Source organism: Salvelinus fontinalis, chromosome 3, assembly GCF_029448725.1.
Source record: "Salvelinus fontinalis isolate EN_2023a chromosome 3, ASM2944872v1, whole genome shotgun sequence".
NCBI classification, from domain to species: Eukaryota; Metazoa; Chordata; class Actinopteri; order Salmoniformes; family Salmonidae; genus Salvelinus; species Salvelinus fontinalis.
In genome coordinates, this window is record NC_074667.1 from 24,873,860 (window position 1) to 24,895,333 (window position 21,474).

A 21,474-nucleotide genomic window follows, 5' to 3' on the forward strand; every position below is an offset into this window, starting at 1 on the left:
CACACACACACACACACACACACACACACACACACACAAACATGTAAATGCGCACTTAAATGTGGATGCACATGCAAACACATAGTGAAAAACACTCATTACAGACACACTAATTTACACATCGCCTACTACATAGGCCTGCATGCAAATATGGACATCGGACACATTATCTAACAAACACATACAAACACTGCATACGCTATACAACATTTACATTTAGGTTATTTAGGTAGATGCTCTTATGCAGAGTGACTTGCAGTCAGTGTGTTCAACTAAGGTAGATAAGCGACCACATGTCACATTCATTGCAATACAAAGTGTGCATGCAAACACACACCTGTACACCACAGGATGCTGTTGTGGGGAGAAACGCTCACAATACTGGCCGGAACGGCGCAAATGGAATGGCATTAAATACCTGGATGTGTTTGATCTATTTGATACCATTCCACCTATTCTACCACGAGCCCATTCGCCCCAATTAAGGTGCCACCAACCTCCTGTGCTGCACACACATACCACGAGCAACACCTATCGGCACATTCTACTTTGCTCTGCAGTTCATTCATTCCTAATTGTCCATTTTGTGTTTACATTTCTCTTCCACTACTGTAGGTCCATTCGCCTTGATTTGAGATAATTGGACCTGTCAGTCAACAATACTTGATCTATTATTCATATAAAAGCAATAGGCCGTTCCATGGCTCTGCAAATGTTCCTCTTGTCAAGCATCATTTACTGCCAGAACTCTCTCTCTTCTCTAAACAGTCGATTGTGTTGGACTGACTAGAGACGTTTTTGAGTTTCCTCTCTAGGAAGTTTGGCGTTAGTCTTGCGAAGACTGTGATACGCAAAGAGAAAAAGGAATCCCTTTGCTACTTTTCCACACAACCCAGTGAAGGCATTTTGGGAAATAATGCCACCTATCATGCCAGTGAAGAGTTTTAAGAACAGAATGCATTTAACACACTTCTATTAAAACACACATCTCCTTCCACCCTATGTCGTGGCTACATGACTTAACTCCAGGGGCATACTTTGTACACACACACACTACTCAATCCAATTTAGCACTTTAATTTTATAAACAACAATCCTGGAATTCTAATGCATACTAGCCACACTTACTATCATGCTGCTAAGCCAGGGCCTCCTTCCCACCTGTCCATAGCTGTTGGAACTGCACTAATTAGCTCATTTTATGAAACAAACAATTATGTCTGTCAATTATGTCCCCGTCCCCCCCTCCTCCAAAAGGACCACAATGGAAATAATCCTTTAAGCTGTATTGTGTTATCCTTGATGATTTTCTTAAATTGTACGTGGAGGCGTCACCGGCTGATGCGCCCTTATGTTTGTATTTGAAGGATAGTCAAAATAAATTCAATCAATCAATCACCTACAATATTGTGCTCACACATGAGTGTGATTACAGTGAAACCTGAAACTATCTGTAACAGTAGGAGCGTACAGGAGAAAAGCCAACTCTACTATCAGGACCACTATCAAGGAGTCGGCAATACAAAACTATCAGAGTAACATCATTGTAACAAAATGCATTGTGAGCAAATAGGGTTGGTCACAGCGGACTCCTTTTGGCTCGTTCCTTAAAACTGGATACTTGCTTTCTTTATTTAGTGGGTCTCGAGAAAAGTCCTAAAGTTGTAGATGGGTCCTGAAAACTAAGTTTGGGATCCAGTGTTGTGGAGAAGTTCTGGGTCATTAGCATTACTGAATCCCCACAGGCTGGCAGCGTTGTGCTGAGTACATGGTTAGGGCTTTCCTGTGGCACCAACACAACAACAGTAATGGATCTGCAACTAGACTCGAGGGGAACACTTAGTCGACACACATCCACTTAAGAGGAAGCAATGCATGGATCCGACCCCTCCCCCCACCCCCACACTCTGAACATCCTGTGTGTGTGGGTGGGTGAGGGCTCAGGGTCTGCTGCAATGCCAGCACAGCAAAACAAACTTTGGCCTTACATTTTCACATCACCCTCCAAAGCACTGCGACAGTCAATCTCCATATTGTGAACCATCAGCCCTAACCCCAGGTGACCTCGGTACTAGTAGTACTAGTACATTCAACTACAACATAGACATTCTTCCCAAGGGAAATGTGACAGAACCAGTAAGACTGCATATCCCTTGACGATCACATCATAGGAATTTTGGCTGTGATTGTATGTAATGTATGTGTCAATGTGACGTGTGTGTGTGTGTGTGTGTGTGCATTCATGCACGTGTGTGTTTGTGTGCATGTGCATGCACACGCATGTGTGTGTGTGTGTGTGTGTCTGTGTACATACAGTACACTAACATGGTAGACTGGTATAACATAAATTAGATTACACAGAGAATCCTCAATTCACAAAGTGGTTCCTGGCAAAGGCTTCCTTTTCCATATCCCTAAGGCCCAAAACATCAACATCAACAGGGGAGGTTTCTCATCAAAAGACTGCATTGACATAGCCAGTAAAATATAGAGGAAATCACTCATTTCCCGCACATGGTTGGCAAAATTGGAGCGAAAACCATTATGACAAATAAATATTTTATTCAACATAACTTAATGATAAATAATGGCAGACAGTAGGCCTACATAAATGCTGTGCTTTTTACTGTTATGCATTTTTAAAACTTGTGCTTGAAAGAAATTAGCCCAGTAAGGTATGTGGGCAACAGGATAAGGCCGTAACAGATTGTAATAACATGGCGCCAGATTCACAAAGAAATTGCAATCGTTTAGCTTGGTCTTTCCTTAATACTCTCTCCTGAGTACACTGGTGCAAGAGCATGGTAAATGTAGGGCACATTACTCCCCCTACACCGTTATATGAAAAAAGTATCACATCAACACCACATTCAGAATCCCACCATCCCGTCATCACCAATCAACAAATCAAATCAGTATTTTTGTTTGGAGGTCTCCTGTCTGGCATGCATACACAGCCTCAAGAGCTCATGGTGGCGATAGGGATGACGATGACGAGGATGACGGTGATGGAAGTGAAGATGAGCGCCCCCAGCTTGCAGGCTTTGGCTCTGCGCTGGTTGGCCTCTTTGCGCCTCAGCAGTGTGCTGTAACCTGGCGTGTAGATGTCCTCCATCCAAAACTCCAGGTTATTAGGGTTTAGAGAGTCCTGGGCCTACGAGACAAAACACAAGGTCACCACTCTATCATGCCAGTCAAGTAGATAACCCTTCCAGTTGTTCCATTAAACATATTATTCACTGGGGCCTCCCGAGTGGCACAATGGTCTAAAGCACCGCATCGCATGTAGGGCTAAAGGCGTTACTACAGACCCGAGTTCCTTCCCGGGCTGTGCCACAACCGGCCGTGACCGAGAGTCCCATAAGACAGTGCACAATTGGCCCAGCGTCATCCGGGTTAGGGGAGGGTTTGGCCGGTGGGGCTTTACTTGACTCATCGTGCTCTAGCGACTCCTTGTGGCAGGCCCGGTGCCTGTGGGCTGACCCCGGTCGCCAGTTGAAAAGTGTTTCCTCCGACACATTGGTGCGGCTGGCTTCCGGGTTAAGCTGGCGGGTGTTAAGGAGTGCGGTTAGGCGGGTCATGTTTTGGAGGACGCATGACTCAACCTTTGCCTTCCGAGCCAGTTGGGGAGTTGCAGCGAGATCGAAAATCGGAGCGAAAAATGGGGCACATTTTTATATAATATATATATTTTTTTATCGTATTCATTGGAAGTTCTTTTTGGATGCCAGTTCAGATATACATTTTACATTTACATTTTAGTCATTTATCCAGATAGACTTACAGTAGTGAGTGATACATACTGGTCCCCTGTGGGAATCAAACCCACAACCTTGGCATTGCAAGTGCCATGCTCTACCAACTGAGCCACATGGGATTCTATATTTTCAGATGGTTCACTGACTAATCCTGGTTTGTATAATTTTAGGAGAAAGCTAAACTTTATTTAATGCATTATAATGCAGGTATAGTGCATCAAAAGACATGTCATATGTATAATGTATTAGTATAATCTCATAATGATCTTGACTAATTTGTTCAGTCTGTTGAACATTTACAGCATATAAGATTATAATAAGACATATGTGATCATGTGCTTAGGAAAAGCAATCAAACATTTCCTCTTGGAAAGCAGGGAGCTCGTACTGGCGGTCAGACGGGTCCCGTGAGTTGATTTAATGTGGCCCACAGTTGTCGTTAAGTACTGCGCTACCAAAAGGTCAACACGGTCAAAATATACAGTACCTGTAGGTCCAAAGGGGACATTCCGGCCTCTCTCTCCTCCACGGTCCAGACCGGGGCTCCTCTCCCCTCAGCCAATCGGAGGTCAGAGGTCAAACCAGAGGTCAACCCAGAGGACAACCCTGGATTGGTCAAACCGCCACCCTTCTGACGGAAGAGAGAAGAGTTGGACACCTGCTCCACCAAGTGGGAGTGTTTTTGAGGAGGGAGTTTGTGACTCTGGGCAGAGCTGTTTGATTGGTCCGTCTGCATGGAGGGTGGGAGAAAGATGTGAAAGAGGAAATGTGGATGGGGAAGAGAGGAAAATAAATCAAACATAATGGCAGGAACAAATATGGAATACATATGTGAACAAACTGCATACACACAAGCAAACCTGCTCTTGCCTTTGTTTGGAGAAGTAGGGAATTACTGATTACTGAAAGGCAGTCTTGCATTGCCAGTAAAAGAGCTATAGGAATAATTGACTAAGTAAACAACTGACCACCTAAACCACATAGTCTGACCAACAGGCCAGCTAATGTCTGACTCAAGTTATGCTTTAGTTTTGTTTTAGTCTCTGTATTAGTCTAGTTCTTTCAAATTTCTGCCTAAAACCCCCAAATCCACAGAGTTTATAATTCCTTACCCTCACACAACTAGCCACTAGCCTTGTGAAACCAGACTGATCTTGCGATAGCTCACATTCACTTCACATGAAACGAAACGCAAGCGCAGCAGGCTGGTTGACCAGGCTTGATCCAAACAGCAACATACAACTATATGGAGCAGGTAACAGGTCAGACCCAGACCCTAAGACTGCATTACAAGACACAGACAGCTAAACTCCTGATTTAGCAACAAAATGAGCACACACACACACTAAAACACACACATACATACTCACACTCACTATCACACTCACTCCAAATACAAATCTCCAAAACGAATGCATGCATGCATGCATGCATGCACATACACACACACTGTTGCACTGACTAAGTTGGTACAGTACCTGTCCTGTTTTCCCGGGCTGGGCCTTGTCATCTTTACTTTTCGAGAAAGACACCGTCCAATCCCGTGCAGACAAGATGGAGATGATGCTTGGCCGCTTGGAGTCCACGCCACTCTTGCAAGAAGCCTGCCGAGAGAGCACCCCCTTCTTCCCCACTTTGGTTTCGCTCACACCTCTGTTCTCCTCCATCTTCCCCCACCGGTTCCAGTCCAGGCTACCAAACGAATGCCCAGATACAGACAGGGGCTGGGGCTCAGAGGAGCCACCAGACCCAGGGCTGAGCGGATGGCTTAGCACACCCAGGGAAGACTCACCACCGCTGGGGGGTCCCAGCCACCTACCTCCCTGCCTACCTCCCACGGCCTGCTCCTGCATCTTCTCGTCCAGCCGCTGGAGAAAGGAGAGCACCTGGGAGATCTCGGCCTTGACTTCGGACAGGGACTCCAGGCTCTGCTCGATCTGGCCCATTCTCAGGAGGAGTTTACACACGCTGGCCTTGAGCCCGCCATCTTCACTGCCGTCCAGCGAATGGAAGAGCCTCTGGAGCTGGCCCAGGCGGCCGCGCCGCGCCTCCGGGGTGTCCTGGGCTGCCGAAGGGCCCCCGTCGGGGGGGCAGATGTACCCTGTGGAGCCGCACATGCTCATGTCATCCAGGAAGCGGAAGATGGTGCTGATGTCGTCCCCGCCTATCATGTCGGGGTTGTCCATCGAGGTCATGAAGGACAGGTGGTCGGCCTGCACCAGGCTCCGCAGGTGCCGCGTGCCCGGCATGGTGTCTGTCTGGGTGCTCGTACTGCAGGCCATCCACCCTCCTCCTTCAGGTCTAGGACTGACGGTCCCCTCCCATCCCTTTGAAGGGGGCAACCACTCAACAGGGTTTGTGGTGGGGCTGGGGGCAAGTCTCTGAAGGAAGCCCTCGGAGCCATCCAAGCCCACCAACCTGTCATCCAGACTGAGGCTCTTGTCCGTCCATCCTGGCCTACGGGTCCTGGGGTGTTGGAGGTGGAGGGGGGACCATTCAGGAATAATACTACCTGGGCCAAAGTATGTGGAGTCCTGGAGGTCATCCAGGCTTTCATGCTTGGCCTGGCGGTCCGGCGAAGGCTGACCAACAGTGTGCGAAGGATACGGGTTGGAGAGCATCTCAAAGCTGCGATTGGTGAAAGGTTCCTGCCTCCCTCTTCCTCCTACTCCTACTCTCGGGGTCAAGGTACTAATGGTCACCTCGGGAACAAGGTGTGACTGGTTGTGGAAGTCCATCTTAAAAATACCTCTCTTCTTCGTGCAGGAATGCCGCTCCGATCCCGGCTGCGATCCCGGCTCTGATCCGGGATCCCTGGGTGCCGAGTCTCCACTCAAGGAATCCTTTGAGGACTCGCTGTCTGTCTCCAGGGGGAGGTAGATGCTCTGCATGGCCTGGCCTGGGATGCTTCCACTGCCAGCGAACAGCGGGGTGTTGTGGCGCCAGTCGAAAGACACAGCCCTGGCACGGCCTGGAGGGGATGACGAGACCAGAGAGAGGGGATCAGGAGGGAGACTGGCACGCTTGCGGAATGAGTAATTTGATTTGGTCCAGAGAAAGCTCTGGTCGATAGGGCCTGAGAGGGTCTGAGAGTCTGACAGTGTGCGCACCCTATCGCGGCTGGAGAATCTCACCTCGTCAGCGATGGGCAAAGAAATTTGCAAAGAGGGCCCCGGGGATTGGTCCATATTGGGGCCAAGCTGAGCTTTCATTGGCTGGGCCGCCTGGGCCTCGTCAGGAACCCCACCCGTCATTTGAATGAGGTTGAATATTGTGACGATGTCAGCTGCCACGCCAATCGGGGATGTCCCCAGTCCCTTAGGGTTGACCCTGTCTCTGAAGAGGGTGGCAGGGAAACAGGGATCGCGGCAGGCTGCGGAGAACAGCAGGCTCCTAAGCTCTGTGAGGTGCTGCAGGTCGAAGCGGGTGCTGACCATTCTACACAGGTCCTGAAAGGAAAGCCAGTGGCGCATAGCAGCCAGCTCCTCCAGAATCCCCAGCAGGACCAGGGGGTACTCTTGCTGCAGACTGGCCATGACCCAATATCACCTTCAAATTAACAACAAAATCAACAGGGGATGTGGTTGAAAATAAATCTTAAGAAAATGTATGTATTAGCACAAATGTATTACCACTTGAATAACACAGTAAAAAATTACACAATAACAAAGCTGCCACCCCTCCTCTGTTTTGGTAAACAGCTGATGGATAGGCCTGGAGAAATATAACCACTCTCAAATTCAAAGACAGAGCTATGGATGCAAGGACTGACCATCCATGATATAAAAATAATAGTTTTAACCATGCATGTTTTCTGGCTATACAGTGTTTATTAACATTTACATTGTTAACAAACACTGGAGTAAAACAAGTATATATTTTGGGTTCTGATAGGGTGCAACAGATGAACTAAGCTCATGAGGCATTTATACACTATATATACAAAGGTATGTGGACACCCCTTCAAATTAGTAGATTTTACTGTTTCAGCTATACCTATTACTGACAGGTGATAAAATATTAGGAGTAGAATGGCCTTACGTAGCGCGTATAAATCATATGTCCTCGGTTGCAACACTCACTACCGAGTTCCAAACTGCCTCTGGAAGCAGCTTCAGCACAATAACTGTTTGTAGGGAGCTTTATGAAATGGGTTTCCATGGACGAACAGACGTACACAAGCCTAAGATCACCGTGCGTAATGCCAAGCGTCGGCCGGAGTGTTATAAAGCTCACTGTAATTGAACTCTGGAGCAGTGGAAACGCGTTCTCTGGATTGATGAATCACACTTCAACATTTGGCAGTTCGATGTACGAAGCTGGGTTTGGCGGATGTTAGGAGAACGCTACCTGCCCAAATGCATAGTGCCAGCTGTAAAGTTTGGTGGTGGAGGAATAATGGTCTGGGGCTGTTTTTCATAGTTTGGGCTAGCCCCCTTAGTTCCAGTGAAGGACAATCTTAATGCTACAGCAAACAATGATATTCGAGATGACTCTGTGCTTCTAACTTGGTCGCAACAGTTTGGGGAAGACCCTTTACTGTTTCAGCATGACAAGTCCCCCGTGCACAAAGTGAGGTTCTTACAGAAATGGTTTGTTGAGATCGGTGTGGAAAAACTTGACTGGCCTGCACAGAGCCCTGACCTCAATCCCATCGAACACCTTTGGGATGAATTGGAATGCCTACTGCGAGCCAGGCTTAATCGCCCAACCTCCCTAATGCTCGTGGCTAAATGGAAGCAAGTGCCCGCAGCAATGTTCCAACATCTAGTGGAAAGGCTTCCCAGAAGAATGGAGGCTGTTAGCAGAAAAGGGGAACCAGCTCCATGTTAATGCCTGTGATTTTGGAATGAGATGTTCGACGAGCAGGTGTCCTCATACTTTAGTTCATGTAGTGCAAGTTATATTCTTCAAGAATTAATGGGTGTATATCATTAATTTATATGTCCAACAATGCATGTTGAAACTAAGGATTCTAGCTTTAGCATATTTTGAGGCGTGCATTGTAAGAGGCTACAATTATTGCACCCTTGAGTGAGAGTGCTATACCAATTTCAAAGGTAGACTCAGCAAAATGACGTTGCTAGGAGCAGCGCCAGAGATATTGAAATGAACGAGATGCAAGACTTCGCTCTCACATAGTATCTCCGCATTTGTGCATGTAATATCTCTTTACGCTGTTCACCGAGTGGTAGCCAGGACACCAAAACAGCAGAGGAGTTGAACCTTGTGCTTCAACGCTCTTAGTTGTTGCGGAAATTGACCCACTACACTGTTTACTTTCTGCATCTTCTGTACGTCATATCTCTGAGTCTACCTTCAGGTGTAGGAGACGGGGAGGAGGATAATGGAGGTTACTATTAACAGCCACTAAACCAGGTTCCTGATGGACTAAATGCTGCACCCGGGGACCAGCCCGAGGATATGGCCCCAGTAGCAGAGCAACTGCAAGAAGTCCAGGAGGGAATAGAGTCAAAGGGCTTGAATCTTCCCCAGCCCCCTCCACTAGACAGTGATCCATCCCCATGGATGAAGACCACGTGGAGCTGTTGAATTCCAGAGCCGACTAGGTGAAGAATCTGTCAATATCCCTTGAGCAAGGTACTTAAACCTAATTTCTCTTGTAAGTCGCTCTGGATAAGAGCATCTGCTAAATGACAAAGATGTCAAATGAAACGTGGTAGAAGTACCGCAACAATTCAATGGGTATAGGGGACAGATTGGATTGGCAGCAAGTGGACAGATTGGATTGGCAGCAAGTCTCAAACTTTTAATGGTTGAGTAAATGTCATGTCCTTGGTCTGTTTTTCCCTGTAGTCACTGCAAGTTTGGAAGCCTTTGTTAAGGTCTCTAGAAGTGGACGTGGTTCATACATACAGTATTTCGTATACATTGAGTGTTCAAAACATTAAGAACACCTTCCTAATATTGAGTTGCACCCCCACCTTTTGCCCTCAGAACAGCCTCAATTCGTCAGGGCATGGACTCTACAAGGTGTCGAAAGCGTTCCACAGAGATGGTGGCCCATGTTGACTCCAAGGTTTCCCACAGTTGTATCAAGTTGGCTGGATGTCCTTTGGGTGGTGGACCATTCTTGATACACATGAGAAACTGTTGAACGTGAAAAACCCAGCAGCGTTGCAGTTCTTGCCACAAACCGGTGTGCCTGGCGCCTACTACCATACCCCATTCAAAGGCACTTAAATATTTTGTCTTGCCCATTCACCCCCCATTCACCCATTCACCCTGAATGGCACACATACACAATCCATGTCTCAGTTGTCTCAAGCCTTAAAAATCCTTCTTTAACCTGTCTCCTCCCCTTCATCTACACTCATTGAAGTGGATTTAACAAGTGACATCAATAAGGGATCATAGCTTTCACCTGGATTCACCTGGTCAGTCTATGTCATGGAAAGAGCAGGTGTTTCTAATGTTTTGTATACTCAGTGTATATACTGTATATACAGTGATATGAAAGTATTAATATCCCTTGACTTATAATTTGTTGTGTTACAGCCTTAATTCAAAATGGATTAAATAGATTTTTTTTACCCATCTACACACAATACCCCATAATGACAAAGTTAAAAAACATGTTTTTTAGAAATGTTTGCAAATTTATTGAAAATGAAACACAAAAATATTAGATTTACATAAGAATTCACACCCTGAGACAATACTTTTTAAAAGCACCTTTGGTAGCAATTGCAGCTGTGAGTGTTTCTGGGTAATAGGCTGACCACACGCGTGCACTGCAAAATAATTGTTATTCAATGTTATTCAATTATTGCACCCACACTGCTCGCGCACGCCAACGAGCGTCTGCATTGCCAAGGGCTAACATGCTGACCGGACACGTCGCGTGCGCGAGCGTTGCAAAATAAATGTAGAAATCCATGTTATTAAATTATTGCACCCACACTGCTCGCGCGCGCCTGCGATGCCAAGGGCTAAAATAGAACTCCTTTCTATTTCTGACGCAGATCACGCTGCAAGTCCTGCCTTTCCCATCTCCTCATTGGTTTATAGAAGCAGGTACCCACGTGCCATCTCCTCATTAGTTATACCCACGTGGGTGATTGAAAGACGAACTGTTTTGCCGGTTGTCGTGGTAATTCTATGAACGTGTAGATGCGATCACCATATCAGTTCAAAGATGAAAAAGCCTGGAAGGAGGAGAGCTGACTAGAAATTATTCGGTTGTCCGTTTTATGTGTGGATTAATTGTCGGAGTAGAGAACCTTATGCATTTCAGATAAAATAACAACTCAATGTTTATATCCAAGGACAAATTAGCTAGCAACAGCAAGCTAGCTAAATTGCCATACATGTTTAATGCTTTTCGTGCATTTCAGATAAAATAACAACTCAATGTTTATATCCAAGGACAAATTAGCTAGCAACAGCAAGCTAGCTAAATTGCCATACATGTTTAATGCTTTTCGTGCATTTCAGATAAAATAACAACTCAATGTTTATATCCAAGGACAAATTAGCTAGCAACAGCAAGCTAGCTAAATTGCCATACATGTTTAATGCTTTTCGACCTGTCCCCAAATTAATGTCATTGGTTCAGAGTTTGTTTTGATATTTTAACTTCTTATGGCTGGGGGCAGTATTGAGTACCTTGGATGAATAAGGTGCCCAGAGGTACCCAGAGTAAACTGCCTGCTACTCAGTCCCAGAAGCTAAGATATGCATATTATTAGTAGATTTGGATAGAAAACACTCTGAAGTTTCTAAAACTGTTTGAATGATGTCTGTGAGTATAACAGAACTCATATGGCAGGCAAAAACCTGAGAAAAAATCCAACCAGGAAGTGGGAAATCTGACGTTTGTAGTTTTTAAACTCATTCTCTATTGAAGGTACAGTGGGATATTGGTCATATTGCACTTCCTAAGGCTTCCACTAGATGTCAAAAGCCTTTAGAACCTTGTTTGATGCTTCTACTGTAAAGGAGGGGGAAATGAGAGGGGAATGAGTCAGAGGTCTGCCAGAGAGCCATGAGCTGGTGACGCTCGTTCACGTGAGAGCGAGCTCTGTTCCATTGCATTTCTACAGACAAAGGAATTCGCCGGTTGGAACATTATTGAAGATTTATGTTAAAAACATCCTAAAGATTGAAACTATACATCGTTTGACATGTTTCTCCGGACTGTAACGGAACTTTTTGACTTTTCGTCTGCTCGCGCGTCATGAATTTGGATTACTGGGCGGAACGCACTAACAAAAGGGAGTTATTTGGACATAAATGATGAACTTTATCAAACATTTATTGTGGAACTGGGATTCCTGGGAGTGCATTCTGATGAAGATCATCAAAGGTGAGTGAATATTTATAATGCTATTTCTGACTTCTGTTGACTACACAACATGGCGGATATCTGTTTGGCATGTTTTGGTCTCTGAGCGCTGTACTCAGATTATTGCATGGTTTGCTTTTTCGGTAAAGCTTTTTTGAAATCTGACACAGCGGTTGCATTAAGGAGAAGTTTATCTAAAGTTCCATGTATAACACTTGTTTTTTCATCAACATTTATGATGAGTATTTCTGTAAATTGATGTGGCTCTCGGCAAAATCAGATGTTTTTGGAACAACTGAACTCTCGGCAAAATCGGATGTTTTTGGAACTACTGAACATAACGCGCCAATGTATACTGAGATGTTTTTATATAAATATGAACTTTATCGAACAAAACATACATTTATTGTGTAACAGGAAGTCCTATGAGTGTCATCTGATGAAGATCATCAAAGGTTAGTGATTAATTTTATCTCTATTTCTGCTTTTTGTTACTCCTCTCTTTGGCTGGAAAAATGGCTGTCTTTTTCTGTGACTTGGCTCTAACCTAACATATTAGTTTGGTGTGCTTTCGTCGTAAAACCTTTTTGAAATCTGACATTTTGGCTGGATTTACAACAAGTGTATCTTTAAAATGATGTAAAATACTTGTACGTTTGAGGAATTTAAATGATGAGATTTCTGTTGTTTTGAATTTGGCGCCCTGCAGTTTCACTGGCTGTTGACGAGGTGGTCCCACATACCCTAGTGAGGTTTTAACAATGGTTACAAACCTGTAACTTGATATTTGAATATACACTGCTCAAAAAACACTTAAACAACACAATGTAACTCCAAGTCAATCACACTTCTGTGAAATCAAACTGTCCACTTAGGAAGCAACACTGATTGACAATAAATTTCACATGCTGTTGTACAAATGGAATAGACAAAAGGTGGAAATTATAGGCAATTAGCAAGACACCTCCAATAAAGGAATGGTTCTGCAGGTGGTGACCACAGACCACTTCTCAATTCCTATGCTTCCTGGCTGATGTTTTGGTCACTTTTGAATGCTGGCGGTGCTTTCACTCTAGTGGTAGCATGAGACGGAGTCTACAACCCACACAAGTGGCTCAGGTAGTGCAGCTCATCCAGGATGGCACATCAATGCGAGCTGTGGCAAGAAGGTTTGCTGTGTCTGTCAGCGTAGTGTCCAGAGCATGGAGGCGCTACCAGGAGACAGGCCAGTACATCAGGAGACGTGGAGGAGGCCGTAGGAGAGCAACAACCCAGCAGCAGGACCGCTACCTCCGCCTTTGTGCAAGGAGGTGCACTGCCAGAGGCCTGCAAAAGGACCTCCAGCAGGCCACAAATGTGCATGTGTCTGCTCAAGCTGATCTGATAGGTTAAAATACCAATTAGTGGGGGGGGAAAGATCAGAATTGGGCTACCAGTCTACACGCAGCCTATTTGTCTTATTCTTCAGTCTTGTGTAGTGTACAATTTTTTAAATATTGCATAAACAAACTGTCGTGCCTTTTCACCAGAGAATGTATGTAGACGGATAAGAGATGATTACATAGATGGTTTTTGGTGTGTTTACCTCCTCCTCACTTGCTTATGTGGGTAGTTACTTCCTGATAATTGATTGATGGAACAATCCAGTCAATGGTTAGGCAGCTGTGGTTTTGGCAGAGGGAAGTGATTGGTCAGGAGTAAAAAGTCCTGTCCCCAGAGCGCAAGTGATTTTACTTGCAAATCTCTTTCTACAGTGTGACAGAACTCCGAGCGTGCGCAGATTCAAAATCTGCATGTGTATTTTTGATTCATAGCATAATATTTATAGTTGTAAATGGACTTAATATATTATGTTAGCAAATCTTATTGAATGTATTCAAATCTCAAGTTACAAGTTACAAGTTTGCAACCGTTGTTAAATCATGATACAAGCTTGCGAAATTAAAACAATTTCCAATGCATGTTTTGAGATATGTACCATATCCTGACTTCTTTTAGACATACAGTACTAGGCAAATGTTGGGACACGTTCTTTCAACCAGCTTCATGAGGTAGTCACCTGGAATGCATTTCAATGAACAGGTGTGCCTTGTTAAAAGTACATTTGTGGAATTTCTTTCCTTCAATGTGTTTGAGCCAATCAGTTGTGTTGTGATTGGTAAGGGTGGTATACAGAAGATAGCCCTATTAGGTAAAAGACCAAGTCCATATTATGGAAAGAACAGTTCAAATAAGCAAAGACAGTCCATCGGGGTCAGTTTGGCAGCTGGGGTGAAAGAGGAGCGATTACAATAGAGGAAACCAAGTCTAGATTTAACCTTAGCCTGCAGGTTTGATATGTGCTCAGAGAAGGATAGTGTACCGTCTAGCCATACTCCCAAGTACGTGTTTGAGGTGACTACCTCGAACTCTAAACCCTCAGGGGTAGCAATCACACCGGGGAGAGGGGCATTCTTATCATACCACATGACCTTTGTTTTGGAGATCTTCAGAATAAGGTTAAGGTAAGAGAAAGCTTGTTGGACATTAAGAAAGCTTTGATGTAGAGCGTTTAACACAACATCCGGGGAGAGGCCAGCTGAGTATAAGACTATCATCTGCATATAAATGGATTAGAGAGCTTCCTACTGCTTGAGCTCTGTTGTTGATGTAAATTGAGAAGAGTGTGGGGCCGAGGATCGAGCCTTGGGGTACTCCCTTGGTGACAAGCAGTGGCTGAGACAGCAGATGTTCTGAATGTATAGACTGCACTCTTTGAGGTAGTTAGCAAACCAGGCCAAAGATCCCTCAGAGACACCAATTCTCCTTAGCCGGCCCACAAGAATGGAATGGTCAAAAGCTTTGGCCAAGTAAATGAAATAGCAGCACAACGTTGCTTTGAATCAAGGGCAATGGTGACACAATTTAAGACCTTTACGGTTGCAGTGACACATCCATAACCTAAGTGGAAACCAGATTGCATACCCGAGAGAATACTATAGACATCAAGAAAGCCAATCAGTTGATTGTTGACAAGTTTTTCCAACACTTGATAAACAGGGCAAAATAGAAATTGGTCTATAACAGTTACGATCAGCTTGATCTCCCCCTTTAAATAAAAGACACCGTGGTTTCCTTTCAAGTAATGGGAACCTCCCCAGAGAGGTGAGATAGGTTAAAAAGGTCAGAGATAGGCTCAGCAATGATAGGGGCAGCATCCTTAAAGAAGAAAGGGTCTAAACCATCTGACCCAGCTGTTTTTTGGGGGTCAAGTTTATGGAGCTCCTTTAGCATCTCGGACTCGGTGACCGCCTCCAGGGAGAAACTTCTTGGTGGGGCAGGGGAAAAGAGGGAGGAGCATCGGGGATGGTCGCAATGGAAGGGGTGGGAGATGAGGAAATGTTGGATGGGCAAGGAGGCATGGCAGAGTCAAATAGTAATCCTGACTTAATGAAGTGGTGATTAAAGAGCTCAGCCATGTGCTCCTTGTCAGTAACAACCACATCATCAACATTAAGGGACATGGGCAGCTGTGAGGAGGAGGGTTTATTCTCCAGATCTTTAACTGTTTTCCAGAACTTCTTGGGGTTAGACCCACAGAGAGAGAACTGCTTCTTAAAGTAACTCACTTTGGCCTTCTGTATAGAATGAGTGCACTTATTTCATATTTGCCTGAACAAGAGCCAGTCAGCCTAAAAATGTGTGTGCCGAGCGATTTGGCAAATGGAATTCTTGAACTGGAGTAACTCTGCCAGATCATAGTTGAACCAGGGGCTGAACCTGTTTTTAATTACTATTTTCTTTATGGGTGTGTATTTGTTAACGATACCACTAAAAATATTTTAAAAAGAAGGTCCAAGTGTCTTCGACAGAGGGGTTTATAGGTCATGAAGGTCAGGTCATGAAGGAAGCTACAGTAGTGTAACGACCCTGGGTTTATAAGCGCGGAAATCGACTCTGCCGCACGAGCATGCTTTTGCGGCACAGTCGATAGCGCACCGGACCTCGGGCTAGAAGGTCATGGGTTCGAGACCTGCTCCCTGCTGTTTCATTAAAGTATATTGATTCCAGATATGCTTCTCTTGGCTGAGGGCCAAATCCAGATCTTGGTATGCTTTTTGATATGCTGAAAAGAATCTGAAAATTGTTTAACACCCATATATTCGGAACTATATAGATAAAGATACACTGCGTTCGGAAAGTATTCAGACCCTTTGACTTTTTCCACATTTTGTTACGTTATTTACATAAGTATTCAGACCCTTCGTTAAGAGACTCTTAGCTTAGGTGCACCCTGTTTTCATTGATGATCATTGAGATGTTTCTACAACTTGATTGAAGTTCACCTGTGGTAAATTCAATTGATTGGACATGATTTTGAAAGGCACACAGCTGTCTATATAAGGTCACACAGTTGACAGTGCATGTCAGAGCAAAAACCAAGCCATGAGGTCGAAGGAATTGTCCACTGAGCTCCGAGACAGGATTGTGTCGAGACACAGATCAGGGGAAGGGTAACAAAAAATGGCTGCAGCATTGAAAGTCCCCAAGAACACAGTGGCCTCCATTATTCTTAAATGGAAGAAGTTTGTGGCTTTTGTGGAGCAATGGGTAACGATGCTTCGTGGGTGACTGTTGTTGATGTGTGCAGAGGGTCCCTGGTTCGCGCCCGGGTCGGGGCGAGGGGACGGACTAAAGTTAAACTGTTACATTTGGAACCACCAAGACTCGTCCTAGAGCTGGCCAAGCGGCCAAACTGAGCAATCGGGGGAGAAGGGCCTTGGTCAGAGAGGTGACCAAAAACCCGATGGTCACTCTGACAGAGCTATAGATATAAAAATCAGCCATCTACATAGGCGTACAGAGGCCCATTACCATCACTCCTGTGTTCCAATGGCACGTTGTGTTAGGTAAAGAAAAAGGCATCTCTGTCCAGTGTCTGTTTTCTTTTGCCCATCTTAATCTTTTCTTTTTATTGGCCAGTCTGAGATATGGCTTTTCTTTGCAACTCTGCCTAGAAGGCCAGCATCCTGGAGTCGCCTTTGGTGTTTTGCGGGTACTATTTAATGAAGCTGCCAGTTGAGGACTTGTGCGGCATCTGTTTCTCAAACTAGAAACACTAATGTACTTGTCCTCTTGCTCGGTTGTGCACTGGGGCCTCCCACTCCTCTTTCTATTCTCGTTAGAGCCAGTTTGCGCTGTTCTGTGAAAGGAGTACTACACAGCGTTGTACGAGATCTTCAGTTTCTTGGCATGTTCTCACATGGAATAGCCTATATTTCTCAGAACAAGAATAGACTGACGAGTTTCAGAAGTGCTTTTTTGAGCCTGTAATCGAACCCACAAATGCTGAGGCTCCAGATACTCAACTAGTCTAAAGAAGGCCAGTTTTATTGCTTCTTTAAATCAGGACAACAGTTTTCAGCTGTGCTAACAAAATGCAAAAGGGTTTTCTAATGATGAATTAGCCTTTTCAAATTATAAACTTGGATTAGCTAACACCTCGCGCCTTTGGAACACAGGAGTGATGGCTGCCGATAATGGGCCTCTGTATGCCTATGTAGATATTCAATTTTTATTTTTTTTATCTGCCGTTTTCAGCTACAATAGTCATTGACAACATTAACAATGTGTACACTCTAATTCTGATCAATTTTATATTTTAATGGACAAAAAATGTGCTTTTCTTTCAAAAACAAGGACATTTCTAAGTGACCCCAAACTTTTGAACGGTAGTGTATATATTTTGTATGCTGTAATATGAAAGTATATTACCTAGCAGCCAACCTTATTGCACCAACCAGATGCAATTACTGTCAAATAAACCTACCTCCCCTCAATGAATTTAATTAATTAATTAATTAATTACCATTACTGTAAAAAATACTACAGTAAGAGTATTGGTACCATAAAACGGATTACGGTAACACGGTGTATTGTAAATTTACAGCATTATACTGGCAGCAGAGTTGCCAGCAAATTACTGTAATTATATAATACAGTTGTGTTGCTGTAATGCTTACAGTAGGCTCATTTACAGTATTGTAATTCTGTTTTTTTATTGTAAAACATTTTACAGCATCCCTGCTGTAAAATGAAAATACAGTATTTAGCTGGCAACTCTACTGCCAGTATAATGCTGTACATTTACAAGGAAACGTTACCCCTTTCATACACAGATAGATTCCACTAATTGACCATGCCTGTTTCTTTTTACCTGCTTTGGGTATATCTGAAAGTGCTAAAAAAACATAGCAAATTAAAAGCCACCTAAAGATCAACACTCCTAGAAAAAAGGGTTCCAAAAGGATTATTCTGCTGTCCCCATAGGATAACCCTTTTTGGTTCCAGGTAGACCCCTTTTGGATTCCAAGTAGAACCTTCTGTGGAAATGCTTCCACAAGACACCACAAAAAGTTCTACCTGGAACCAAAAGGGTTCTACCTGGAACTAAAAAGGGTTAACAAAACTGCCCACTCCCTCCCCTATCAATTTGCAAGTTAATGACTGATGTGTATAAAAGGGGTATACCTGCATGAAAATTGTAAATAAGGGGCTGTTTGAACGGGGGTCATATAAACATTGCCTTATATTTATTACAGGTAATATATCACATCTTCTCTCTGTAATGGGTAAGACAGCGGTGCGTTACTGAACAGGCACATTAATTGAACCAAATTTAAAACCATGAATTGAACCAGATTTAGGCCAAATGAGAAGCTGAACTCAAGTAGTGGGTGTTTTTAAATAGCCTACATCTTAAATGAATTAGATATGACATATGGTATCCTTTACTCTATTTATAGCTGATAATTTTGTCGTTTTATTAAGCCATCTCAGAAGCACTAAAACTTAAGAGAATTAGAGGACAGAATACATTGAATGACATTCGTTCCATTCAGTGTCAAATCTCTGCTATAAATCATTGTCACTCGTGCTTGTTGTAAGGTCACCGTAGCCTACCACATAGCCTATTAAAAATATATATATTTGATCATCAGTCAGGTTTTAAATAACGGCCACACAAAGTAGGTGACTTACTTGTTATCTCTGGACAGAGAATCGTTGGATTTCCACAGCCGCACCTGCACCCGTTAGAATAACAACATTGACTTAGAGAAGCGCAAAACGACCTCAGGTATACCTAATTATCTGCAGATGAATAAAATGACGATATTCCTTAGTAGAAAAAGATCCAATCCACGCGCACAGTTGATTCTCATCTGCTCGGATGGACTCTGTTAAAATGGGTAGCTACCAACAAGGCAGAGAGGAGAAAATTTAAACCAGGTCATCCTCTCACTGGTCCCTCCAGTGCCCAAGATACCTCAAAAAAGCAAATATTCAACTTAGCATTCTCTCTCCATATGGAATAGCTGCATGACACCTGAAATGTCAATATAAACTAGAGGCTACTGTTGCTATGTCAGTCACATACATAAACGTGTGTGATGGAGTGTAGGAGTGGTTTTTCAGTGTACCAGATGACAAAAGTGTTTGTGTGTAATGGAGAAAAATATATAAAAAATGGATGCTTTCATAATTGAGGCTCCTCAACAATATCTAGCTTGACAGTAGATCATAAGGCCTGAAGGACCTGCTAGCGTACACACACACACACACATATTCACACACACACTCCTGCCGATCAGTCCTCGTGGACCTGTCGCCATTACCGAACATTAGCATCCATAAAGGTCCATACTTAAAAGCCCATTAGACTGGGGAAAGAGGAAAGCTATCATCACTGAGTAGTTGCACTTTGACGAGAATCAAACCCAACATCTTGGATGGTTTCACCCAGGGGCGGACTGAACATCTGACATTTCAGGTAAATGCAGGCCCATTTTTAGTCCGGTGGGCAGTCTAACTGGGTTTCTTTATGTGCACAAAATGATAATTATCTGGCTAATAATGGTGGAAGGGCCAGCCCTGGGCATAAGCAACATAGGTGGTCGCCTAGGGCACCCGGTCGCAAGGGGGCCACGAAAAAGTAGAATACACACAATATCTAAATTAGGTTGTGCATCAGCAGTTTTCCTCTTGCTATGTCAGTCAATTAGCCCAAGCAACCCTTTCTGGATTGGTAATCTAGTCTACCCAGATATCTGTTGTAATTACCGCCAGGGCACAAAGGGGCCCTGACCTCCAGGGGGCCTTCATTTATTTTGTTATTCACTCTCACTCAAATATCATTGTAACATGGCATAAATCGTGGCAAAATGTGTAGAATTGCAGGAAATTTGCCATAAAACTGCAAAAAAATGTATCTCCGCCCCATGGCAATTTCATGTAATTAAATGGGGACCTTAGGGGGAAAATGGGCCAGTGTGGGGTCTCAAGGTAAAAAATGGGCTGATTTCTGGTCCCAGTCCGCCCCTGGCTTCACCTGTCAGCCATCATATGAAGAGGATGGAATCTCTTCCAATCCATAAAATGAATGGTATAGGAAACTGCTTTTAGGTAGGATTTTTATTTTACAGTACATAAATTACTGTGTATGTATTTACCTAGAAATAACAGCTAATTTCTGGCAATTGTTTCTACAAGCTTTGACGAGTGTAAGGTAGCTTGACGTTTCTTGCCCAGCTGTGATTTCCGCTAAATGGGTCAGCTGCAAATTGTTACATGTAGATAATCAACCAAAACAGAAACCACCAACTGCTTTATTAAAGTAGATGTCTGTCCTAGTGAGTTACACATTGTGAGCCGACATGGCAATTCATCCACCAGAGGCAGCTGAGTGCCTTAACAGTTTGCCAAGATCGCCTTGCAAGGATGGGCGTTGGTGGTGGAATGCGGGCAACCGACAGCGTATTTGCATCAGTACTGCGGAATAAATTCTGCAGTCAAACTTTGTTCATTATGCAATGCAATTCAACATTTTAGTGGATATGTGAGCAACAAAAGTTCAACACTCACCTTTTGTCACTATTTCTGGAAAGTCTACGCATACAATTTGACGCAAACGTTGGATAACTCCAATGTATACACCACACAGAAACCACTACAACTGTATGGTGTCAAATCCGATTTAAAAGTCGAGAAGACAAGATGAGACATCATTGCTCAATCAAACACTTTTATCGAGAGAGAAATGCGGTCGAGCGAGCAGGTCCCGTGTGGCTCAGTTGGTAGAGCATGGCGCTTGCAACGCCAGGGTTGTGGGTTCATTCCCCACGGGGGGACCAGGATGAATATGTATGAACTTTTAAATCTGTAAGTCGCTCTGGATAAGAGTGTCTGCTAAATGACTTAAAATTTAAAAAAAAAAAAGAAAAAAAAAAAAAAAATGGGTCGTGTTCCGCGAGCGCAGACCAACGTGGTGTGCGCAAATTAAACTTGAGGGCTTGTAAGTGTGACTTTGAGCGAGCACAACTGCATTTCCACACGCATTAAAGTGATTTGACAGCAGAGACTTTTGTTTGC

The 21,474-nt window shown here is 44.0% G+C and overlaps 1 protein-coding gene across 1 annotated transcript; it reads right to left on the reverse strand.

Moving 5' to 3' along the window:
• Positions 1-2,542: 2,542 nt before the first annotated feature.
• Positions 2,543-19,546, reverse strand: LOC129841554 (major intrinsically disordered Notch2-binding receptor 1-like). The gene is made up of 4 exons (XM_055909884.1): positions 19,087-19,546; positions 5,237-7,307; positions 4,246-4,488; positions 2,543-3,154 (listed from the first exon to the last, which is right to left on the reverse strand). Exons 2-4 carry the CDS (start codon positions 7,292-7,294, stop codon positions 2,960-2,962), a joined length of 2,496 nt encoding a protein of 831 aa, XP_055765859.1. The 5' UTR covers positions 7,295-7,307; positions 19,087-19,546; the 3' UTR covers positions 2,543-2,959.
• Between the last annotated feature and the right edge of the window lie 1,928 nt (positions 19,547-21,474).

Bases quoted from the DNA above. Each gene is read 5' to 3' on its own strand.
- LOC129841554 (XM_055909884.1), bottom strand. From the start codon at position 7,294: ATGGCCAGTCTGCAGCAAGAGTACCCCCTGGTCCTGCTGGGGATTCTG. The intron at 4,489-5,236 runs GTACTGTACCAA...CCCTCCATGCAG, and splicing joins AGCCCGGGAAAACAGGACAG to ACGGACCAATCAAACAGCTC. The intron at 3,155-4,245 runs GTACTGTATATT...TTTGTCTCGTAG, and splicing joins TGTCCCCTTTGGACCTACAG to GCCCAGGACTCTCTAAACCC.